Here is a 23643-nt window from a genome sequence, read left to right on the forward strand (position 1 = left end):
CAGAGGGACAGGGTGAGAGAGAGAAAGAGAGAGAGAGAGAGAGAGACAGAGAGGGAGATAGTGAGATAGAGTGAGAGGAAGGGAGAGAGAGACAGATTTGTTACTTAAAAAACAACCATGGTGTCCATAGAGGCTGAGGCAGATGAGGTGTGTATAAAAAGGAAGAAAAACTGAAAAGAAATCTCAAAAAGGCACCAGGCCAAATCAAAACCCACGCCTGACCCTCAGAAATGTTAATCTATAGCTTTGGTATTTGTCCTCCGCTTGCCATTTTGGCACTATTCATAGGAAGCTCTTTCATGTTGTGAAATCGCCTGTTTATACAAAAGGATGATTTTTTTCTCCAAATGCGCTACACTTTGCAAGTGCTGTATAAATAAACTTGTCTAGCATTCGGTTACCCATTTCCTGTCACTCATACGGGATGATTAAAGCCCAGAGGCAGCAGGCAGCATTGAGGCTACAGGCTATCCATCGTCTAACGTCTAACGCCTACTGCAACGTCTAAATCCTAACGTCTAACATCCAATATCTAACATCTGTCGTCTAACATCTAATGTCTAACGCCGCACGTCTAACGTCTAACATCTATCCTCTATCGTCTAACATCTAATGTCTAACGCCTATCCTCTATAGTCTAATATCTAATGTCTAACGCTGAACGTCTAAGGCCTAACGTCTACCATCTAACGTCTAATGTGTCCGTGGGCTGAGGAGAGAAACAAGGCAGGACTGAAGGAGGCTGGGTAAGCACACAGCAGGGCTGGTCAGAGTGAATACTGTTGTGAATAACACTGCACACTCAGAGAGAAGTCCATAGGCGCAGGGAGAGAGAGAGAGAGGGAGAGAGAGAGAGAAAAAGAGAAAGAAAAAGAATAGAGAGAGAAACAAAACATCTCAAGTGTTTCGCTATATCACACTTCATACTTTACATACAGTATAATGTTCAATACTGCCTGGAAAAGAGTAAACTTTCAAGTATCCTTTTGATAGGGTTTTGGGATCTCCATGCGGGTTTCTAGCAAGCAGTAGTAACTTTGCATGCAAACCCAAACCCGCTGTGGATATTCCTAACTAATCCTTACACAATACATGTATCTGTCAATTTAGCATGCATCCTGGCTGTTTGCTGATGCATGGCTATATATTCCGCTCCAAGGCCAAGTCATGTCCAGTGGGACGAGGGTCCAGAAGTGGTCAAGTCACGACACGATGCAGACACGCATGTGATGGACTGTCTGTTGCCATGGAGACTCGGAAAAGAGGAAAGAGTGAGGAGGAAAAAGAGTGAGAGCGAGCGAGAGAGAGAGAGAGAAAGAGAAAGAGAAAGAGAGAGAGAGAGAGAGAGAAGGTTCTGCTGGTTCAGCAGTAGCCTTTCACAATCACGACCTGAAAGATCCTGAAAGAGGGAGGGGTATCATAACTACAGTAGATGTTATGAGATGCTTTGTGGCGTCCATTGTTCATGCCCACAGAAGCATACAGGTTCAGATAGGAATCTCAACACAATTCAACACGTTACTTTCTTTCTCACTCTCCCTCTCTCCCTGTTACTGTGTGTGTGTGTGTGTGTGTGTGTGTGTGTGTGTGTGTGTGTGTGTGTGTGTGAGACAGCATGTGTGTGTGTGTGTGTGTTTGCCTGTGACTGTATGCGTGTGTTTGTTTGTGTCTCTGCGTGAATATGTGTGTGTGTATGAGTCTCTGTGTGTGTGTGTGTGAGTGTGTTTGCCTGTGACTGTGTTTGTTTGTGTTTGTTTGTGTCTGTGTGTGAATGTGTGTGTGTGTGTGTGTGTGTGTGTGTGTGTGTGTGTGTGTGTGTGTGTGTGTGTGTGTGTGTGTGTGTGTGTGTGTGTGTGTGTGTGTGTGTGTGTGTGTGTGTTACCTGTCCAGGGCGGAGCTCAGCTCGTCTAGTCTGTGGGCGTCGCTGGTGTTGCCCAGTCTGGAGAGGCTGTCGATCCTCTTCATGATCACCTCCAGCATGTCACTGATCTTCTTCAGCACCCCGCGAGACTCTAGACCCCCCAGCACTGTACAGGATACACACACACACACACACCCACACACCCACACACACACACCCACACACACACACACACACACACACACACACACACACACACACACACACACATTGATAATATCAGTTAGAAATGTTTATCTGATACAAACCTTAGCCCTTTTGTCATCATTGGGCTGGAATGTGAAGCCTGAGCTTTTACACGGTCTAAAGACATAGAGTTGTCTCTTAAGACTCTTATATAAGCTGACCTTGTAAGCGTCTGTGAATGAACCACAACACCAACTTGGTCTGAGTTTTATTTTTATACCCCTTCTGTCTCCCCAGCCTGCATTAAAACGCCAGAGATACTGGGAGAGAACAATGGCATGCCTCGGCCAAACAACAAAGGCATTAAATTAGCCTGACAGTTTGTTTTTCCTGCCTTCTCTTCCAGCTCCGCTTGAACTGAGACCCGACGTGCACACACACACACACACACACACACGCAGCTCAAGCGGAACGCTGCTCCTGATCTCACCTAGCAAATTACACAGTGTACACACACACAAACACACACACACACACATGCGCTCCCATATCCACATACACATTCACACACACGTGCGCTTGCATACATGCATACATACATACATACACATACATGTACACACACACACACACACACACACAGACACGCACTCACACAAACACTCATATACACACACACACACACACACACACACACACGTACACACACACACACACCCACGCACACACACAGACACAGACACACACACACACACATTCTGACGCATGTCATGCTTCCATGCACACAGCAGCACTAGTAAATGCACATGTGAGTTGTCAATACGAGACTTATAGGCTCACACAACAGCATGCCTTTTAGCCTTACAGTATATAGAAGCTATACTGTGGAATCCACAATAATGTTATATTCAATGACCAAAATTGCACATACTGTAGTATTTAAACAATAAATACAGTAATAAGCAGATCCAGGATGGCCAGTAGTTTGCATACCATAATTCTGTAGTTTGCATACCATAAGCCTCCACATGAACAGTGCTAGCCTAATGGGTGCTAGAGCAGCTCATAGTTTATTTATGCTATGATTAAAGCCGTGTTGGTAGAGGGAATTGTAAAGTGTTTTGCTTTCATATGTCTCATTAGCATCAATACAATACTGGATGAGAGATTGCTGCTGTTAGAGATTTGTATGGGAAAGATGGGCTTTAGCTGAGCTGCCAGCGTTTTTTTTGTTTTGTTTTCATACATCTCATTAGAATCAATACAAAGTCACAGATGCTCAAAATCCAGATGAGACGGACATGGGCAGATTGCTTGCGTTGGACAACTGTATGGGAAAAGATGTGCTTAACTTTAGCTGACGCCCAGAGGGTAGGAAAGGAGCTTATCTGGCTCCCTTTAGTTTGGCCAAGCGCACTGTTGTTCACCTGTCAGTAGCCCCCACTGCATAACGAGCATGGGGTTCCGTTGCGCGGACCCGCCTGGATTATGAGGCTGTAACCCAAACTGGCGTTCGATTGTTTAAAATTAGTGCAAGGGGCAAGCAATCTTCTGCTCGCTCCGTTCTGCCGGCGAATCAATTGCATTAAGCCCGAGAAACTGCACGGTGAGCACGCTCCCTCGTCTAGCGCGCTGTCGGAGTTCATTTATCAACGTCCGCAAGGAAGTCACCTCTGTCAGAATCCAAAACAAGCCCGGAGTAAATCACCATAGAAACGCAGCACGGACCAAGTGGTTAATCAGAAGCAGGGAGGTATGGGAGGCGGGAAAAAAAAACTTAATTAGAGCAGGATTGATCTTCATGGGCTGCAGGCCCAGTTTTAAAAACACTTTGATCAACAAGAGAACTGTATAAGGGGAGAGGTATGCATGGAAACTTCAGTGGGCTGAGATGATGGTTACAGAGCAGGATGGTCAGATTAAGATTAAGGGAGATGAGATTAGGGCTGGGTCGAGATTTAAGTGATATAGACCCTTTCAACTGCAGAAACAAACGGGCATTTCCGGAGGCACAGAAAAAAAAAATTGAGCTGATGGTAACTTGGGGACAAAAACAGTTTCAAAGTCCACATTTTGTAGATTACTATGCTAAAGTCATTTTTTTCCATTTGCGTTGGTTTTTAACATTTCAACCAGAAACCCTGTAGGAACCGATTCAAATGCTGACTTACTAGTGTAATAGGTGACTGTTAAACGACTACATGTTGGAAATAGAATGGGGAATGGTAAGGAATATGTATTCAGATCTGTTATGCAACACCAATACACAAACAAATGCAGAATGAATTCAAGGCCAGTGAGACTCTTAACATCAGTTAGCATAATATGGGCTGGAGAAAACTGTTCCATATTTATGTCGGAGCACTTTTGTTCAAACTGAAAATCTATGGTTCAACACAGCAGCTGGAAAATTTACTTTTAGAGCTCTTGAAATTGCACAAGGTTGTTTAAATATCAGTGATTAAAAGAAGCACCAGAATCAGCCATTTGCATAAAGTTTTACAACGTTGTTAAAAAAAAGATGTTTTTTTTTTTTTTTTAGTCTGTTCTAACAAAGTTTTTTAGTTAGCGTGAAAGAGCACGTCTGTGTCTAATGATGAACGGAGTGTGTGAGAGGAACGGGACACACTTGAAAGCCGATTGCCAGCGTACTGCACTGCAGGCTACAGAGCGCAGCGTCTGGCGAAGGCGCTCTGGCAGCGCGGCCTCATTACAGATGCATCAGCGTTGCTGGCCCGCCGGACGCTCGCTCGGAGAGGGGCGAGGCGCGTCTCTGGGTCTTGCCGATTCTGCGGGCTTCATTGTGCGTCCTGCCTGCCATATATTAGGTTCAGATGGGCGCATGAGGACCCTGATAGTATTGGCAGGAACGTTCCTCCGTTTGCCAAGTCACGCGGCGGCGGCAGCGTTTGGAGCGGCCGGGGGGTCTGTCGGGACTGCCCGGTACAACCCGGATTTCCCCCCTCGCTCGGCTGTTTTTTTATTTGCTGGACGCTGACACTCTGGAACAACCTCGCCCAGGGATGGCGCGGCATTGTGTGGCACCGTGGCACGGTGGCGTCGACGCTAATCCGGTAGCTGTACGCAACCCAATCCTCATGATGTTTTTATTAGCTCCCTTAAATCCCTTATTCGGCAAGCTGCCAAGTACACTGATGATTCATTACCTCACCACCGAATCGATATCTGGGGATGGATGTGTGTGTGTGTGTGTGTGTGTGTGTGTTTGTGTGTGTGTCCCTCTCTCTCTCTCTCTCTCTCTGTGTATATGTGTGTAAGTGTGTGTGGGGGAGGGGGGTTAGGTTTCCACTGTCTTCATCTGGGTGGGTGGCGGCGGCAGGAAGGTGTCACCTAGGAGATTAGATCCGAGGGAGCGCGATGCTGAGCACTCACAGCGTAATGACTGAAGAGCACAGAGACGGCCCTGTCTTCACAAGAGACGTGTCCCTGTGACCAGCACAGCACCATCAGCATCACTGTGCCCCAGGGTCACTCTGCAGCGACCACTAGTGTCACAGACAGCTCAGAGGCTGTTCTAAAGAGAACCTACGCTAATAGGGTTTGGAATGGGAATATTCAAGTATTTTAATTTATCTCCCTCAACAATGGAATTCTCTTCTCTGATTGGCTGATGGGGTGGCCATTAACTTCGTATAACCTGCTACCTCTGAAGTAGTTCCCGTAACACACTTTAATATTAATTCGCCAAACTCGTTGCGAAGTTTAAATGAACTGTCACGTAGCATCCAAGCTGAAATACAGACGTGCAGAACCATAGTAACATTGTAGCATATGACGGAGGTGGATTGTAGCTAGTTGGATGCCATGTAGGCTATAAAAGTAGCGATCTTTCAAAGTTAAAGTTAATCAGAATCCTGGGATATGGCCGCTTGACAACGGGAGAGATAGAACTAACGACTGGCTTTTGGCCGTAGCAACCAGCCATTTAGAACTAACGACTGGCCTTTGGCCATAGCAACCATCCATTTTAGAACTAGTAACGGCAGTTTTGTCCTGCAAGTAGAAAGTTGATATGTGGCAGAAAGTAGTCCCATAGTCAAGACAGTTTTAGCGATGTTAACGGACGCAACGGTGGAATAAAACTATGTTCTAAATATACAGGTTATGAATACAAACGGGAGATAAGCGGGATAACGGCCTTCGAGGTCGACCGGTTCGATGGAAATAATGGCACGGCGGAGGTAACTCCGTCTCCGTGCTTCGCACGTCGCCGGAGTTCTAGACCTCCACCTAGCCATTATTTCCATCGAACCGGTCACCTCGTCGGCCGTTATCCCTTACGTATATGTTTGTGGAACAGTTCTTGTAAACACTACTACACACATACTAAATGTGGCGAAAAAACAAAAGGGACAGAACAGTGACCCCACCCAGTCAAGCTGGGTACTGGGTACTACACAGTTAGGAGGCCTAGGCACTAACTCTGCAGTTTGACTTATAGGAGGCCTAGGCACTAACTCTGCAGCTTGACTACAACGCCAAAGACTGCAATGACTGCCATACCAAAGAGCCCCTGGTCAAAGTACATACTCAACTAGTGCCGGTCCTCAGTCACGCTGCCCTCCCCTTCAGGAAGCATACTCATGCACTTCATGCACACTGGCCTCCCTTGTGCAACCACCAGCCATACTTCCCCCATCCCAGGGTGCCCTACACTCATACTTCACCCATCACTGGGGTCCCTCACACCAGGGTCAACCTATCCCGGGGGTCCCTCATACAGTATGGCTCACATGTTGGGCAAGCTATCCGACACCATTTGTAGCGCAGGGATAGAGCAGTACCCGGTCTTGAACCCGGGTCTCCGGGGTACTAACCCTGCAGCTTAACACAAAGCCAAAGAGCCAGGCCTGTTGGTATGGCTGTCATCGCGCAGACTCAACTGTAGTGCCGGTGCTCCGTCACACTAAGTTTTAACATACTTAAACCTTAGAGCAAAGACTACAGGAATAAAGAATAAAGATATGTTTACACTTTATCTAAAAAATGTTTTAATACTTTGGAATCGACATGATGATGATGAAATGAAGTGTCTATCAAGGTCAACCTCAGGACAGTGCTTGGGTTGAACACTGCTGTCTATTTCTACTTCATAGGAGACTCCAACAGGCAGTATGCTTATCGTCCACTCACTGACAGAAAAGGCTGATAGTGATACTGGTTTGTTGTGGCTGTGACTGCTGTTTCCTCGACTCTGCTACTGACGACAACAGCTGAACCTGTAACTGGCACATGTAACTGAAGCTGGCAGGAACGGAGCGTTTGCTGCTTCTCACATCTCAGGATAATACACACACACACGCGCGCACCCACACGCACACACACACAGCCAGTGAAGTTGTCTGTCATTCATGAGAGTAAGAATCCTGAACTCCGAAATGAGGACATATGGGGTTGAGGCAGAACTTTGCTCTCTGAAGCGTGTTTGGACTCAGCATGAGGCAGCGAGACAGCGCTGTGGAGCGGAGCGCTTGCGGAGATAGAGCCGCACTATTCAGGCCTCAGCCTTTAGTCCTCAGTCCTCAGCGCCTGTCTCTGGGCTGGCTGGGATACTAATGAGAGCGCGAGGCAACATTTGACTGATGTCATTACGAGGAAGCGAGGAAACTAGGAAACGCTCTCATGAATTCTTGATCGGAAGACGGAAGAAGTGGCTGAGTTTCTTTAAAGATAATCGAACCACATCACATCACCGAGTCAAAAAGCTGAGACTAAACACCATGGAACAGGCTGAGGATGGATTTGTCCTAGTTTGAAATCTAAGGGCATTAAGCAAAAGCTACTGACAACTAAGTAGAAACTGCCTCAAACTCATTCACTCACTCACTCACTCACTCACACACACACACACACACACACACACATACTGTACACACACACTAGGGCTGGGCGATATGGCAAAAAAATTATATTGCAAAATTTTTGGTCTATTTCATAAGATAAGATATGAGAAGCTGAGTGTACAGGGTTATGTGTTGGGTGTGGAGGAGAAGTGGTCATTAAACAAAAGGGATGTATATCATACTGTATATCTCGATATTTAGAATTTTCCTTTAAATGACTTCTCACTTTTACCCTGTGATGCTTTAAATTATACCAGACGTAGTAGGCTAGACTAAATCATAGCAGTCCAATTCCCGCAAATTAGATCTGCATTAAAACATGGTGATTCACAGGTGGTTTCTATGTCATTTTATATTTGCATGTGAAACCAGAGGTGAAAGTCTTAAACTCTTGCCAGGAGCCAGAAGGGAGTGAGGGCAAGTGTAGAGAGATGGGGACAGCAAACGGCAAAGCGTTGCCGCTTAAAAAACGATGATGGTGAAATACTCGATATTTGTGATATAACACTTTCATGAATCTCACGTACAGCAAACTGCGATATATCGAGTATATTTGGTATACCGCACAGCCCTAACACACACACAAACACATGCACACACAGGCAAACACTCACACACGTACATACGCACACACACACACACACACACGCACACACACACTTCTAGAAGCAATCTAAAATCCAGATGAGCACAGTAGTATATACTGTGGTCCATAAGCCCATAGAGGACCGTCCATGTCGTTGTGCTGCCTCAGCTTCTCCTGCGCTGCTGAGGTGGCTGCCTTCTGATACCAGGGATCTAATCCCATATCAAACCTCCTTTCACATATCCTCTGGCCATCTATCCCATACACGCACGCACGCACGCACGCACGCACGCGCACACACACACACACACACACACACATGCACATACAAGTACGCACACACACACACACACACACACACACACACACACACACACACACACACATGCACATACAAGTACGCACACACACACACACACACACACACACACACACACACACACACACACACACTGACAAGCTTTAGGCATATTCTTCACATTTCACCCGTCCTACCTACCCTCCATATCCTCATTACCACTGAGGCTGAGAGGGTGTGAGCCCACGTGTCTAGCCGCATCTGGTATGTGTGTGTGTGTGTGTGTGTGTGTGTGTGTGAGTGAGTGAGGAGGAGAGTCTACTCGAGTGGATAACTAGCGTTGCTTATCCCCCATGGCCTCATTTTCATCTGACAGCTTAGGATGTGACGGAAGGAAGCGCTCCAGCAGCAACTTATCAGATTGTCTCTCAAAGTTCAATTAAAAAGAAAAATGTACACCACATATTCAGACTTAGACTGGGCGGAAAGTCCCACAAAGAGACAGAGAGTGTGTGTGTGTGTGTATGTGTGTGTGTGTGTGTGTGTGTGTGTGTGTGTCTGTGTGTCTGTGTGTGTGTGTGTGTGTGTCTGTGTCTGTGTGTGTGTGCGCACGTGTGTGTGTACAGTATGTGTGCGTGTGTGTGTGTATCTATGTTGAACTGGTGTGATTGTGTATTTATGCGTAAAGGTGCATAGAATCTGAGGCTATGAAGTGTGGACAGAGATAAAGAGATGGAAAGATAAAAACTGATACGGTGGAGAAAAAAGCAAGAGAGAACGAACGAACGAAAGAACGAAAGAACGAACGAACGAACGAACGAACGAACGAACGAACGAACGAACGAACGAACGAACGAACGAATGAATGAATGCATGAATGGAAGAGACAGCCAGAGAAAGATGAATATCCTGACCAGCACAAGCTGATTAGATGGGAATTGTGTGTGGCATCTGTCTCACGGTCACAGAAGGAGTCAGATGTGCATCAGACGATGTGTTTCACAGTGATGGGATCTCCATACAGAGAGCACCAGGGCAAACGACAAGCTGGAGCGGGTGCTCTAAGTCTGGAGAGATATCGCAGTGTCTCCGCTAATCACACAGAATATCAATCTGAGATCCCAGTTCAGCCAAGTCATCATATGTGTTGCTTACATACAGACAGACAGACAGAGAGACAGACAGACAAATACACACACATTAACACACTCTCACACTCACACACACACACACACACACACACACACACACACACACACACACACACACACTAACACACGCACGCACGGATGCATGCACACACACACGCAAACACTAACACACACACCCACCCACCCACCCACACACCCACACCCACACACACACACACACACACACACACACACACACACACACACACACACACACACACACACACACACACACACACACACACACACACACACAGCCACGCAAAATGATTTACCAGTTGAGTAGAAATTAGCATCAATCATGCTGGAAATTGTGAGAGGCCTTGTGCTTCTCTGAGGGCTGTCACGTCGGTCTGCTTGTTGCCGTAGCACAGCCATCAGAGAAGCAATCAGACTGACAACACGTCAAGATGTACTTCTAAATGCTTCAGTAGCTCTCCGCCGAGCTGGGACTCCACATCGCATCACAAAGCCTGATGGAACTTCACTTCATTTCACTACTTGTCTCCGCAAACGGAATCAACAGACTAACAAAGCAAAGGCTCCTAAGCAGGCTGTCAACAAAAGCAGACATGTTCTAAAAGTACGGTGTAGTAATGAAATGTACAATATAAATATGATGAACAGATCTATATATAAAACATATATAATAGATCACATGATATATGTGCAATTGGGTATTATGTTATCATTAAATCATTAAAAACATGTAGAAATAGATGCTACCATTAAACTACTTCAGCCCACATTCCAAGTTTAAACTAATTATTAATTATCCCTTCATTAAGTATTTCTAAGATGATCTTATTTTGTCACTAAAAATGGCTGGAGATGAGGATTCTATAGCTTCCTTCTAGAACCACTGGTCAGTCACATCACACACTCATAGTCCTGGCATAATACCAGAGACGGTTGAGAAAGCTCTAAAGGATCTTTGATAAAACCTTACAGATTTACTATCCAGTTTGCAGTAGCAGGAAAACCACTCTTTATACCAGCTTATCATACATTCATCATGCAATTTATAGCATTATAATAAAACGTTAATAGTAAAAAACAGCTACCAGAGTTATTTCACACATTCAAAGTGCAAAGTTTAACAGTATAGTACTCCTAATAGTAAGAGGGCTTATCAGTGGATATTTTGATCATCAGTGCCGAAGAAGTGCAAATTCAGCAGTCAGTAGCCTACTACTTTATACCAACCTGCTAAGATGAGCACAAGTGAATAAAATCTTATCAGCCAAACACCATCTAGCCAGCCCATCAGACCCCTCCACTCACACACACACACACACACACACACACACACACACAGACACACAGACACACACACACACAGACAAATACGGCGAGCACCATCTAGCCAGCCCAGTAGACCCCTCCAGAAGGCTGCTGCTCAATAACGGCTGCTAAATGTCATAGGCAATAACCAAAGCTCAAACAAATCAATGGCCTGTCATGTGCAAAAATAATCAAATCAAAAAGTCGTTTTTGCGCCGTGTCAGGTCACACAGGACACATAGAGAGTGTGTCGGCCACATCCTCACCTGGCTGATTAACCCACAGAAGTGGAAGTGTGTGTGTGTGTGTGTGTTTGTGTGTGTGTGTGTGTGTGTGTGTGTGTGTGTGTGTGTGTGTGTGTGTGTGTGTGTGTGTGTGTGTGTGTGTGTGTGTGTGTGTGTGTGTGTGTGTGTGTGTGTGTGTGTGTGTGTGTGTGGTGTGTGTTTGTGTGTGTGTGTGTGTGTGTGTGCGCCTGCCTGTGTGTGTTGGTGGGGGGGAGGGGGGGGGGGGGGTGACAGTGACAGTCAGAGGCAGGAATCTTCCAGAAAACTCTGTCCTGAGCCGTGGCTCTTTTGATGAGATTATTCTGCGCTGGAGTCAGCATCCCCCTGGTGAGCGCAGGCACACAGCCTCTGCTCACTCCCATCGCTGAAGCCCCACTGTCTGGACGGACACACACATCCGTGAGACTCACACACACAGAACACGGCGGTCTCAAGTGAACACCGGATCCTCATGAGGACAACCTCCTCGGTGCAGCACAAAGCAGCACTCACGCTCACACACACACGCACTGGTTTCATAACCTAAGCATGTCCTCGCATTTCAAATGTGTGGGTGTGATTTGACTGGCTGCTGAACTCCAAAGACACACTCATTTTTAAGATCAGAATAAATATGACTTGTTATGCTGGTGTATTGTCCAAATGGTTTTGGGGGTAGAGATAGGTGATACAAAGTGATACAAGAAAGTATTTGAACATCGTGTAATGTAATGTAATGTGATAAAATACCGGCACATAAACTATAATAACTCCTAATGTGGAGTCAGGCTGAGCTGCCACAGGTGTTTCCTCATCTCTGTATCTCTTTGGCAGTTCCACTACACATACCAGCAGTGTGCGTGTGTTCGTGTGTGTTCGCACGTCTGTGTGTGCGCACGTATGTGTGTGCGTGCACGTCTGTGTGTGTGCACGTGTGTGTGTGTGTGTGTGTGTGTGTGTGTGTGTGTGTGTGTGTGTGTTTCATTACTGAAACATGCTGAAGTTTCTGCACTTTATATGTATTCCAGTTTGTTTACAGCACACTGGTGTGTTTTGGTTTGCCCTCAGCAACTCCTGGCAGAATTATTTACAGTCCTAGCAGCCACAGCACCTACAGTATGCTGGGTGAGCCCCACATCAGCAGCGCTGCAATGAAACACTGAGCTGGAGAGAAGCAGAGCCCCCTGGCCTGCACAGAGTGGGCTCCTGTGTGTGTGTGTGTGTGTGTGTGTGTGTGTGTGTGTGTGTGTGTGTGTGTGTGTGTGTGTGTGTGTGTGTGCACGTGCGTGCGTTCATGCATGTGTGTGTGCGCGCATGCATGCGTGTGTGTGTGTGTGTGTGTCCACACAAGCTCAACCCTCTCTCCTCCACCTTCTCCATCTCCTCCTCAGTTCCTCCACCTCCTCCCCAGCTCCTCCATCTTCTCCAAGCTCCTCTCTCTCCAACTACTCCATCTCTTCCAAGCTCACTCCTCTCTCACTCCTCTCTCCCCATCTCCTCCATCTCCTCCAAGCTCACTCCTCCATCTCCTTCAATCTCTCCACCACCTCCTCCAAGCTCACTCCTCTACCACCATCTACTCCAAGCACTCAGTGACGTTTCGAGCCTTTACGGCCCTTCCTCAGACTTCCAGAAAGTGTTACACAGCTGCCCTTTTAAATCCAATTAGTCACATGATATATAATTACTGTAGGTTGCAGGATCCATTATACAGGATCCATTATATCACATTATTAAAACAGTGATTATAGACATTGTAGAATATTGGAAACATTTAAACATATACACATACATATACATATATATACACACACACACACACACACACACACACAAACACACACAACTAATCGCAACCACACACAAGATTTGTTTTGATTTAGGGTATATTATCTCATATTCACACTTCATCATACACATCCATAATATCAATAGGTCTCTTATACAAATATTACATACTGTATAAACATCATAGAAAGTATGTTAGCATTTGCTTCATGACATTTTCAAATAAGGTTGTGGGTGACCTCACACACCCTACCAGGCAGAGGCATCTGGTTTTATATGATGAAAGTGAAACTGAAAGTGCTCATTGTAACCTCCATATGAAGCTCGCATTTCGCCCGCTCCATTGTCCAACTGCTATTCTGCTGTCACTAATCAAATCCTGGATGACTGCCTTCACTACACCCAAGGTAGGCATTAACTACATTACAACCATTTTAAACCAGATCAGATATTTCTTCGAAACATTATTTTCAATAACATAGGTTTGGCTGCTTGTCCACTTGGAGCAAAATGTGCTGAGCATGTTGGCTAACCACTTGCTAACATTAGCTAATGTTCTTCCAAGTTATTCTTAAGACCATTGATTATCTGAGTGCTCCTCTCCCTCAAACTCCCCGAAGCTCACTCCTCTCTCACCTGCTCCTCCATCTCCTCCACCTTCTCACTCCTCTCTCCCCAGCTCCTCCATCTCCTCATCACTTCTCTCACACACAAACAGTATGCAACCTGCGTTGTGTGTGTTTGCACCACGCGGCTCAGCCCTGCATTTGCTCAGACTGACGGCTCTTGTCACAAAGCCTTACACACACACACACACACACACACACACACACACACACACACACACACACACACAAGCTCTCCCACTAGCACATCTCTTACTGTGCATTCAGACCAAAAGCGGCGCCGAAAGCGGCAAAGCGTCAAAGCCATGACGTGAAACATTCGAACAAACCACAAGCAGCAATCCTGCGAGTTTGACATTCTGATTGGTTGACGCTGAACCGTGTCATAGCTCATTACCATAAAGTTAACTGAGGCTCAACTTTTTTTTGACGCCCGGCCACGCTCACGCCCAGAATGCTTTTGACGCCGGTAACGCCGACTCTCCATAGAAAATCGCCGACGAAGCACCGCTAGCTAGGCGCAAAGTTCTCACGTAGCACCACTTCCAGTCGAATCTATGGTTGGGAGTTTACAAGACTGCTACGTGAGAACTTTGCGCCTAGCTAGCGGTGCTTCGTCGGCGATGAGGCTGAATATAGTTCCAAGTAAAGATCTGCCCAGGTAATAGTCTCGTTCGATTTTGCATTATGATTTGTACTCGTTTTGAACACACGGCTCCCAAGATATATTTAGAAAAAAATGTAGACGTCTCGGTCACTTTTTTGGAGGACGTGCTCACTGACACCCTTCATCTACAGCAACTGTGCTAAGCTAAAGCTAAAATCGCTGCTCCCAAAGCAGGAGAATGCCCGGACGGATTTTAACCGGTTTTTTTTCACTGTTCTAACTCTGGGGGTGACCGAGACTAGCTTAATTTCATTTTTGGGTGGCGTATTCCTTTAACAGCAGCATTCACGGTCAAGTCCCTTTTGATCTCAGGATCTGCACCAGGAATCACCTGAAGGTCTACATCTAACTTAAGCCACTCATCCTTGGACTTGTAGAGGAAATCAGGTCCCATCATCCATCTCCCTCTCTTCAGGAGGTCTTCTGCGCTCATTCCTCTTGACGCTTCATCTGCTGGGTTTTCCTTTGGCCCCACACATCTCCACTGGTCAACATCAGTTGCCTCTCTGATGACAGCTCCCAATGGGTCGTAGAGGGAGCTGACCACCGAAGGAATGTCTCTTTTCGTCTGTGGATGCTCTTTTGCTGAGGCCTTCAATCCAGATTGGTCAGTCTCAACGCACCACTGTAGTCCTAATGTACGTTCAACAGGAAGTTGATCTGTATCCAAATCCAGCTCCATCATATCCTTTGCTCTGTGGCCTTCGCTGACAGAGCACAACACTGCACGACTACTGCTGGCCCACTTTGACAGAGTGAATCCTCCAACCTCTGGGGGGGAAGTGTTCTGCATTGTCATCTGCAGTTCTCCTCAAGGCATAATTGGCTGTGCTATTGACAATATGCATGAACTTAATATCTTCTCTGGACACTTCAATCAGCTCTTCTGATGATTTCTCATTAAAGTCATGGTGATACTGTTCTACAAGCATTTCCTGCAGGTGTTCAACAGAGATGCGGTTTGTCGTTACAGCAGAATAGCCACGCTTACCTCTACAGCTTCCACTATGAAGAGGACCATTAACGACCCAGCCAACCCTGGTTCTGACAGCGTATGGGCCTTCATTTAAGCTATTGATCACTTCCCATGGCTCCAAAATCTTAGGGGCATCAGTTCCAATAAGCAGATCAACATTTGCATGAATGTCATGGAGTATTACATCCTTCAAATACGGCCATGGATCAATATCTGCTTGTCGTGGAATATTAAGTGTAGACACAGGTATAGTTCTTTGAGTCAAAACATCAGGAAGCTCTATGAAGTCTTCAACACCCATGCCAGACACTTCAAGACCTGACAAAACATGAGCATTCACAACCTTTTGTTGGCCCATTGTTTTCAACAGAATGCTTGTCCTCTTACCTCGCAAATCCAGACTTTTCGCCATGGTCTCTGTACAGAATGTACCGGAACTGCCAGGATCTAGAAAAGCATATGTCTGCATGGTCTTATTAGTCAGTTTGCTTCTCACCGTTACTGCAACAATAGAGAAGGTAGTCTCATCTTCCACACCGGCCCCAATATGGCCACACGTCTGAGAGGTTACGGTTGAATCCCTTGGAGAGCTCACAGGGTGTTTAGCTTGTTCTACAAATGTGCCTTTATCCTGTCTTTCTATATGAAGGACCCCGGGGTGTTTCTGGTGACATACACTGCAATCCAATCGACTCCTACAGTCTTTGCTTATATGGCCTACCTTCAGGCAACCAAAACAAATACCCTGGTCCCTAATGAAGATGATCTTGTCCCTGTGTGCTTTGGCTTTAAACTGTGAACACTGACCTAATGTATGGTTTCTCTGCCGGCAGAACAGACAGCAATGAGTGGAGGGGGTGTTGTATCCTGCAGACTGTGCCATATCTTCCTCTCTCACAGGAGTGACATTTGTGGCATAGCTGCTTCCCTTCCTTCTTTCCTGTAGCTGGCTGCTACCGGAGGGCTTGACATTAGGATGTGGAAGATCTTGAATGTTTCCAAAAATTGGATCTAAAGCTATTTTAACTTGTCTCTCAATAAAATTAACAAGATCAATGAACATAGCTCTCTGTCCTCTTCTTTCTTGCAGATCACAAGCAATATTCCTCCATTTTCTCTTAATTTGTAAGGAAGTTTTAAAATGATGCTCCGCATGTTAGATGGTAAGTCCAGTTCCCTCATGTACATCATTTGTTCTGTTAGGTTTGAACATCCTCGGAGAAACAGAGAGAATGATTGCAATCCTTTGACATCTTCACCTTTAAGGGGTGTCCAGTTAAATATTTTCTCCATATAGGCAGATGTGATTTTGTGTTCATCTCCAAAGTGCTGAGCAAGAAGATTTTTGGCTCTGTGATAGCCTTGATCTGGAGGCAGATGTTGACAACTGTGCACAAGATCCTTTGGCTGCCCCCTAGTGTACTGTTCAAGGAAGTGCAAACAATCGCTGAGATCGATCGTTTTTACTTCTTCTCAGTAATCCATAGGCGGGTTTTTTTACTTCTTCTCAGTAATCCATAGGCAGGTTTTTTACTTGATGTAGTGGCCGTTTGTGACCAAACTTAAGAAAACTAAACTTAGGAAATTAAACTTAAATTAAATACTTAAACGGCAACTTCTGGCACCCTGGGCAGGTAATGTACGCAGACAAGAGAACAATGTCCAGGCTTAGATTCCATTTTTTGTGGCTGGTTTATTCGTTCCAGTTGAACAAACATTTCACTGCATCTCTCGCGCTGGTAAAAAACCATGTGCCCACCACCCAGGTGCAATACAGGCCTCCTCCTACTTCCTACCTATATTACGCACACACAGACATGGGCAGTATTTCAATTGTATGTATTTTAAATACGTATTTAATTACTTTAGTGTATTTTGTAATTTGTATTTTGCAGGATTGGAAAAAATCAAATGTACTTTGTAACAAAATACTTTGAGGGGTTGTATTTAGAGTATTTAAAATACTTCAATACTTAACAAAAATCTCATAATTTCCGCCCTCAAATTAGCCAAAAATTCATCACACAGTTAAATATAGCCTCTTACCTAGTATAACCATGACAATATGCTATGCTATCATTGTCTGGGAGCCAAAGGTCAGAATCTTTAGGACATGAACCCCATGATATGAGGATTTATGTAAGGTATCAACCAAGGTGTCCTGATCTGCAGAAATAATGGAGGAGACTGAGGCAAAAACCTCCCCAATGCGAAACAGTCTCGAGTTTTCACCTCCCAGTTAATTAATTCTGTATATTGAGACACCAGGATGTTATTTTATTTGTCCCCCGTGTTGCCAGTCATGTATGAAGGCAAAAGGCATGCATTTATAGCACAAAAAGGGAAATGCATTTAAATTTAAAAAGCAGTGTTTCCCACACATAGACAAATTTGTGGCGGTGCGCCACAGATTCAGCACCGGCCGCCACATATTGCGTTTCGTTATTTTTTATTTATTTATTTATTGTGCGCTATTGAAACGCTATTGAAAAACGCCATCCATCTCCCTCTCTTCAGGAGGTCTTCTGCGCTCATTCCTCTTGACGCTTCATCTGCTGGGTTTTCCTTTGGCCCCACACATCTCCACTGGTCAACATCAGTTGCCTCTCTGATGACAGCTCCCAATGGGTCGTAGAGGGAGCTGACCACCGAAGGAATGTCTCTTTTCGTCTGTGGATGCTCTTTTGCTGAGGCCTTCAATCCAGATTGGTCAGTCTCAACGCACCACTGTAGTCCTAATGTACGTTCAACAGGAAGTTGATCTGTATCCAAATCCAGCTCCATCATATCCTTTGCTCTGTGGCCTTCGCTGACAGAGCACAACACTGCACGACTACTGCTGGCCCACTTTGACAGAGTGAATCCTCCAACCTCTGGGGGGGAAGTGTTCTGCATTGTCATCTGCAGTTCTCCTCAAGGCATAATTGGCTGTGCTATTGACAATATGCATGAACTTAATATCTTCTCTGGACACTTCAATCAGCTCTTCTGATGATTTCTCATTAAAGTCATGGTGATACTGTTCTACAAGCATTTCCTGCAGGTGTTCAACAGAGATGCGGTTTGTCGTTACAGCAGAATAGCCACGCTTACCTCTACAGCTTCCACTATGAAGAGGACCATTAACGACCCAGCCAACCCTGGTTCTGACAGCGTATGGGCCTTCATTTAAGCTATTGATCACTTCCCATGGCTCCAAAATCTTAGGGGCATCAGTTCCAATAAGCAGATCAACATTTGCATGAATGTCATGGAGTATTACATCCTTCAAATACGGCCATGGATCAATATCTGCTTGTCGTGGAATATTAAGTGTAGACACAGGTATAGTTCTTTGAGTCAAAACATCAGGAAGCTCTATGAAGTCTTCAACACCCATGCCAGACACTTCAAGACCTGACAAAACATGAGCATTCACAACCTTTTGTTGGCCCATTGTTTTCAACAGAATGCTTGTCCTCTTACCTCGCAAATCCAGACTTTTCGCCATGGTCTCTGTACAGAATGTACCGGAACTGCCAGGATCTAGAAAAGCATATGTCTGCATGGTCTTATTAGTCAGTTTGCTTCTCACCGTTACTGCAACAATAGAGAAGGTAGTCTCATCTTCCACACCGGCCCCAATATGGCCACACGTCTGAGAGGTTACGGTTGAATCCCTTGGAGAGCTCACAGGGTGTTTAGCTTGTTCTACAAATGTGCCTTTATCCTGTCTTTCTATATGAAGGACCCCGGGGTGTTTCTGGTGACATACACTGCAATCCAATCGACTCCTACAGTCTTTGCTTATATGGCCTACCTTCAGGCAACCAAAACAAATACCCTGGTCCCTAATGAAGATGATCTTGTCCCTGTGTGCTTTGGCTTTAAACTGTGAACACTGACCTAATGTATGGTTTCTCTGCCGGCAGAACAGACAGCAATGAGTGGAGGGGGTGTTGTATCCTGCAGACTGTGCCATATCTTCCTCTCTCACAGGAGTGACATTTGTGGCATAGCTGCTTCCCTTCCTTCTTTCCTGTAGCTGGCTGCTACCGGAGGGCTTGACATTAGGATGTGGAAGATCTTGAATGTTTCCAAAAATTGGATCTAAAGCTATTTTAACTTGTCTCTCAATAAAATTAACAAGATCAATGAACATAGCTCTCTGTCCTCTTCTTTCTTGCAGATCACAAGCAATATTCCTCCATTTTCTCTTAATTTGTAAGGAAGTTTTAAAATGATGCTCCGCATGTTAGATGGTAAGTCCAGTTCCCTCATGTACATCATTTGTTCTGTTAGGTTTGAACATCCTCGGAGAAACAGAGAGAATGATTGCAATCCTTTGACATCTTCACCTTTAAGGGGTGTCCAGTTAAATATTTTCTCCATATAGGCAGATGTGATTTTGTGTTCATCTCCAAAGTGCTGAGCAAGAAGATTTTTGGCTCTGTGATAGCCTTGATCTGGAGGCAGATGTTGACAACTGTGCACAAGATCCTTTGGCTGCCCCCTAGTGTACTGTTCAAGGAAGTGCAAACAATCGCTGAGATCGTTCGTTTTCTTCTCCACTACATTTTCAAAGGCTCTAATAAAGGAGTTATATTGAAGAGGGTCTCCATCAAAAATAGGCAAATTTCTTGGAGGAAGAGCAGAGGATACATTTTGCTGAACCAACAGTGCAGTGATTTCGTTTTGTTTTTGCATAATGCCCAACATGTCATTTTGGTTGCTTCTGTTTTGAGTTTGAGAATTTAATATAGGCCCCATTTGACGTCCATAAGCAGTCTGCACTTCTGGGGCTTCTGAATCAAACAGCATTCCATTCATTGGCATAGCAAATCTTTGTCTTGGCCTAACAACTGGTGCAGGATCAGGTACAGCAAGAACATCATTATCATGTGGGACAAAAGCTGTGGCAAGGGGATCTAATAAACCGATGGATCTTTGTGCTTTGCTCCTCTCCAAATAAGAGTTCATTCCATTAGCTCGTCTTGAACCATGCTGTGATGTGTTCGTTTCTAAAACCTGAAGCCTTGCGGTTGTTGCTGCTAGATCTGTTTCAAGCGCCAATTGCTCTTTTTCTCTACGAAGCCGGTCCTCTTGCTCTTGTAATGTAATGTAATGTTTCCTTTTTAGAGCTTCGGAGCGTTTGAGAAGAGCCGCTCTCTCGGCCTCCGCATTAAGGCGCGCCGAAGATGTTGCAGAAGTCTTTGATATGCCGGTAGCGCGTGTTTTTGCTAAACTTGATCTTACGCTTAAAACGTTAGAAATACTATCCTCAGGTTGTATTCCGTCATCAACGTCGATGGGTTCCTTTGGTTGTGAGTATGGATGACCAATTTTAGACAGCCACTCTTTCACTTCTTCAATAAATGCTTGACATGATTTCATCTTCTCCTCAAAGTTTTTAGTTTTAGTGATAAGTATTTGATCATCTTCTGGTAGAGGCAATTCCATAAATGTTTCATGTATAGAGAGTGCTTCATCATAACATTAATGAACAAAGCGAGCTGAGTGTTCACTGCAACGGCACTTCCACTTAATTCCATTAACGCACGGATTTTTTTCATAAGCTTTTGTGCCTGATTAGTTCTTGCAGTGCGTTTTTCTTGGCAAGTTTGTATGTACAGACACATTCCTTTGGAAGTCAATTTGATTGACCGCTTTGATTCCGGCCTTTCTAGATCGGGTGCCGTCTCTGGGTCCGTCATTTTGTTGCAAACTTAACTGCTGATAATCCGCAATCGGGCAACAAGGCTATCAATGGATGGCCACGTTATTGAAACAACTTTATCGAACAAACAAATCCTCTTCAAGCGCTCAAGCCGCAGCGCACACTAGGCCACTTGGTGCGTCGATAATCCAACAGTGTACATCCAATTAATGTTAAAACTGTCCAAGTTTAAAGTCACTTTTCGTGAAACCGTTTTCCTATACGGCGTTTGTAGTACACATACCAACTGGAGATTTTCGGGCCAGGCCTCTGTCTCACGCCAGCAGACAATCCATGAATGGCGAATCGAACAATCCCTGCTGATCGTCGGGTATTCCAATAATATCCGATGCGAATTTCCAGGAAAGTTCTTCTTTCTTTCAGTAATCCTTAGGCGGGTTTTTACTTCTTCTCAGTAATCCATAGGCGGGTTTTTTTACTTCTTCTCAGTAATCCATAGGCAGGTTTTTTACTTGATGTAGTGGCCGTTTGTGACCAAACTTAAGAAAACTAAACTTAGGAAATTAAACTTAAATTAAATACTTAAACGGCAACTTCTGGCACCCTGGGCAGGTAATGTACGCAGACAAGAGAACAATGTCCAGGCTTAGATTCCATTTTTTGTGGCTGGTTTATTCGTTCCAGTTGAACAAACATTTCACTGCATCTCTCGCGCTGGTAAAAAACCATGTGCCCACCACCCAGGTGCAATACAGGCCTCCTCCTACTTCCTACCTATATTACGCACACACAGACATGGGCAGTATTTCAATTGTATGTATTTTAAATACGTATTTAATTACTTTAGTGTATTTTGTAATTTGTATTTTGCAGGATTGGAAAAAATCAAATGTACTTTGTAACAAAATACTTTGAGGGGTTGTATTTAGAGTATTTAAAATACTTCAATACTTAACAAAAATCTCATAATTTCCGCCCTCAAATTAGCCAAAAATTCATCACACAGTTAAATATAGCCTCTTACCTAGTATAACCATGACAATATGCTATGCTATCATTGTCTGGGAGCCAAAGGTCAGAATCTTTAGGACATGAACCCCATGATATGAGGATTTATGTAAGGTATCAACCAAGGTGTCCTGATCTGCAGAAATAATGGAGGAGACTGAGGCAAAAACCTCCCCAATGCGAAACAGTCTCGAGTTTTCACCTCCCAGTTAATTAATTCTGTATATTGAGACACCAGGATGTTATTTTATTTGTCCCCCGTGTTGCCAGTCATGTATGAAGGCAAAAGGCATGCATTTATAGCACAAAAAGGGAAATGCATTTAAATTTAAAAAGCAGTGTTTCCCACACATAGACAAATTTGTGGCGGTGCGCCACAGATTCAGCACCGGCCGCCACATATTGCGTTTCGTTATTTTTTATTTATTTATTTATTGTGCGCTATTGAAACGCTATTGAAAAACGCGCAGCATTCGTTAAGGTGAATTTCCTTTCCTTGCGCTTCCTCTCTGTCACTCACGCGTCTTTCTCTCATACACACACACAGGCACACACAGCCCATCACCTCCGCGCACACCGCGTCTATCTCCATGAAAACCAACAAGATCATCCCTGGAAGCGTGGTCGGTGGTCGCACTGATGAACCTGACGCTGCTCGGGTAGAAGCATAAAGTTCTCCCGCAACTTTTGTAGACTATGCGTGCAACTAAATTACCAAACAGTAGAAGTAAACTCATTCTCATTGGCCGGCTCTCGTGCGCGCTCAATGGACACCCGCCATCGACATGCATATTTAATCCAAATAAAACATTCACAATCGTGAACGCATTGACGCACAGAACTAGCTAAATTACTGTCAAATTCGGTTAGCATCATTAGTAGGCTATGCTGCAGGTATTTGATTAAAACTCTTGCATTCAAGTTGACTGACCATCTCAATACCAATATTTTCAACTCCAAGACTTAATGGGTCTGTCCCAAGGAGAAAAAGTATTAGCTTACCTTGAAACTTAAACACATGTGGGGAAACTGAACAGTCCAACCAGTAGAGTATGATAAGCTTAGCCTGCTACTTTGTTTACAATATTTTGAGGCTTCAACCAGACAGCTGAATTTAAGAAGTGGAGTTGTAATATGAATAGTAGGCTATAATCTGCATAAAGTTTGCTGTTATGAATACCAGAAATGTCAGTATATTATATAGAATGTAAATAATTACATAATGTGTGTGTTTCAAATAAAGACAAGCTTTACATCTTGTTAAAAACATAATTTACATTATATGAAAGGAGAGCGATAAAAAAGCGATGCAATGAAAATATGGGTGCACCCCCCCCCCGTCGGACATGGGGCGACCACCACACATTGCCTTCCAATCTGTGGGAAACAC

General features: G+C 44.7%; 1 protein-coding gene across 1 annotated transcript in view; it reads right to left on the reverse strand.

Moving 5' to 3' along the window:
- LOC134077528 (alpha-1,6-mannosylglycoprotein 6-beta-N-acetylglucosaminyltransferase B-like) overlaps positions 1-23643 on the reverse strand; it is a 92073-nt gene that overhangs the window by 58732 nt on the left and 9698 nt on the right. The window contains exon 3 of the mRNA XM_062533192.1: positions 1883-2027. Coding sequence (XP_062389176.1) covers positions 1883-2027 — 145 coding nt within the window. The remainder of the gene's footprint in view (positions 1-1882; positions 2028-23643) is intronic.

This window comes from Sardina pilchardus, chromosome 3 (genome assembly GCF_963854185.1).
Source record: "Sardina pilchardus chromosome 3, fSarPil1.1, whole genome shotgun sequence".
Classification (NCBI taxonomy): domain Eukaryota; kingdom Metazoa; phylum Chordata; class Actinopteri; order Clupeiformes; family Clupeidae; genus Sardina; species Sardina pilchardus.